Below are 2,040 nucleotides of genomic sequence, written 5' to 3' on the forward strand. Positions count from 1 at the left end.
CACAGTTTGCCAAAATGGCATTTTTTGTTGCTATAAAGTCAGAATGATTCCTGCTTATCATGGTCTCAAGGAATCCCTCAGGAGGTTGTCTAATCCTGCTTCAAGATTTTCATGACAAGAGATCCAAAGCACAGGGCATCCTATCCCACACAGAGCAGGTTTGCGCAACATGCGGGCTGGTTGACTGATACCTCTTGCTTATGCCGACTACTGTCAGACACTGTGCTATTAGAAGCCCTGAAACTAGCCATGGCCTATTTCACAGCTGCTATTAAAGGCAAGACGTGAAAACATAAGGAGCATTAAGGAGATACCAAAACCTGAAAAGAGGCTGCTCCCACACAAATTAGCAGACACACTTCAAATCAGCTTAAACAGTGTCTTTGATATCAAAACCAATGGTATCTGTCACATGGTCAGTGCCATTTACAGGATTTAAATGGCTGTCCACTACACCTATGGACATCTTGAGTGGCTTATGCTGTAACATTTAAAGAAAAAGAAAATGCCATGAATTAAAATGGAGACAGCTGGTTACTTACCTTGTGTGTGTTTCATTGATGTATATGACATTGCGTAAGCCCAAAGAAGGAATACTAGCATTGAAGAGCTTATCCTACAGAAACAAAACAAGTGAAACAACTTAATTGGAAGGCTTCATATTAATTAAAAGACAGCAATGGTCATTTCTTCATATTAACAAAAACATTTAAGATCAAAGAGGAAGACATTCAGTCTAAGACAGAAAAAGCAATGCAAGATGAATTAAGTAGTTTCTCCATGACCAGAGAAGTCGGTATCAGAACTGTGATGAAAACTCAGGAGCATCCTGGCTCCATATACACTGGTCCGACTGCACTCATCCTCAAATGCATGCATAACCAGTGCTTTCAGCAGACATCAGTGCACAATGAAGTCATCAGCGGGTGCATCTACACAAGACATTTACACATGTGGGGCATTTACTGTGCAATAAATTAGTCTACAGAGCAGTTAGCTAGCACCTGTAAATACAGTTACTAAATTAACTGTGCACTTGTTATTGTGCAGTAGTGCTCGTGTACACGCTGACCAGGACCACATTTGCTCCAGGTCAGCCCCACCAGAAGAGGGCCACAGAGGATGGGGAAGTTCTCTGTCCCTGGTCCTGGTTCTGCTCAGCTCCTGGCTCTCCCCTGGAGCCGGGAGCCAATCAGCATTGAGACGGGGTACCTCTCTGCTCCCCCCTTATCTCCCATCCCATCGCTGTGTGGCTCCAGCCCCTCACAGGAGAAACCCAAGCAGCACTGGGACTGGAGAGCTCTCGCTTCCCTGCTCAGCCAGGAGCTCACCAACAGCTGTCCTGTTTATGGGGCAGCTGTCAACGAGCCCTCTGCTGGGTGGGGAAACCCCACTGGACACTAGTGGGCACTGGGCACCAGGCTCACTGGCAGCTGTGTCCCCCAATGTGCACATGCAAGATGCACGGCCCCATGCACATCAGGACCCCTCCCAATGTGCACGAGGCCAGGAGACAGCTGCCACTGCAGCCGGCAGAGCTCTCCTGGCCCCAGACCTAATAGGACTGGCCCCCATGCCTCCCACCATCCCCCAAGCTAGCACCCTGGTGGAGCCTGGAGCTCCCCCTGGCTGCTGCAGGGGGGCAGAGTAGGCCAGGAGGAGCCCTGTACTGAGCTGCTCCCAACAGGTTGCACGTGAAGACACATTCCCAGGGAAGGCTTACTGAACAATATTTTCCTGGAAGTGAACAAAAAGCAAAAAATGCTATTAGTGAGTTTAAGTGCATATGTCCCCTGTAAAAGGAAAGAATCTTTTTTTCCCCAAAAGGTGAAGTTAGTCAGTCAGTAAAAAACACAGAACCAAAGAAAGATAAGTTTTATCTAGCTCAGCCAGTCTGAGCACACAGAATAGATATTATAGAAAATCTGACCATTGGCCAGGGTCATGGAGCTGAGTTTGCCCACTTCATTGCATGTGTACTACAAACAATGATCTTTTTCCCTAAGCAGAAATATCTTTAAAAAAAAAAAAAAAAAAAAA

The 2,040-nt window shown here is 46.5% G+C and overlaps 1 protein-coding gene across 2 annotated transcripts in view; it reads right to left on the reverse strand.

The window, feature by feature from the left end:
- GPAM (glycerol-3-phosphate acyltransferase, mitochondrial) overlaps positions 1-2,040 on the reverse strand; it is a 43,942-nt gene that overhangs the window by 35,605 nt on the left and 6,297 nt on the right. For both annotated transcript variants that reach the window (XM_019502797.1, XM_019502798.1), the window contains one exon: positions 543-616. In XM_019502797.1, the coding sequence (XP_019358342.1) occupies positions 543-616 (74 nt within the window). The remainder of the gene's footprint in view (positions 1-542; positions 617-2,040) is intronic.

The sequence above is a fragment of the Gavialis gangeticus genome, unplaced genomic scaffold, assembly GCF_001723915.1.
Source record: "Gavialis gangeticus isolate Ggan-Ray unplaced genomic scaffold, GavGan_comp1, whole genome shotgun sequence".
Taxonomy (NCBI): Eukaryota; Metazoa; Chordata; order Crocodylia; family Gavialidae; genus Gavialis; species Gavialis gangeticus.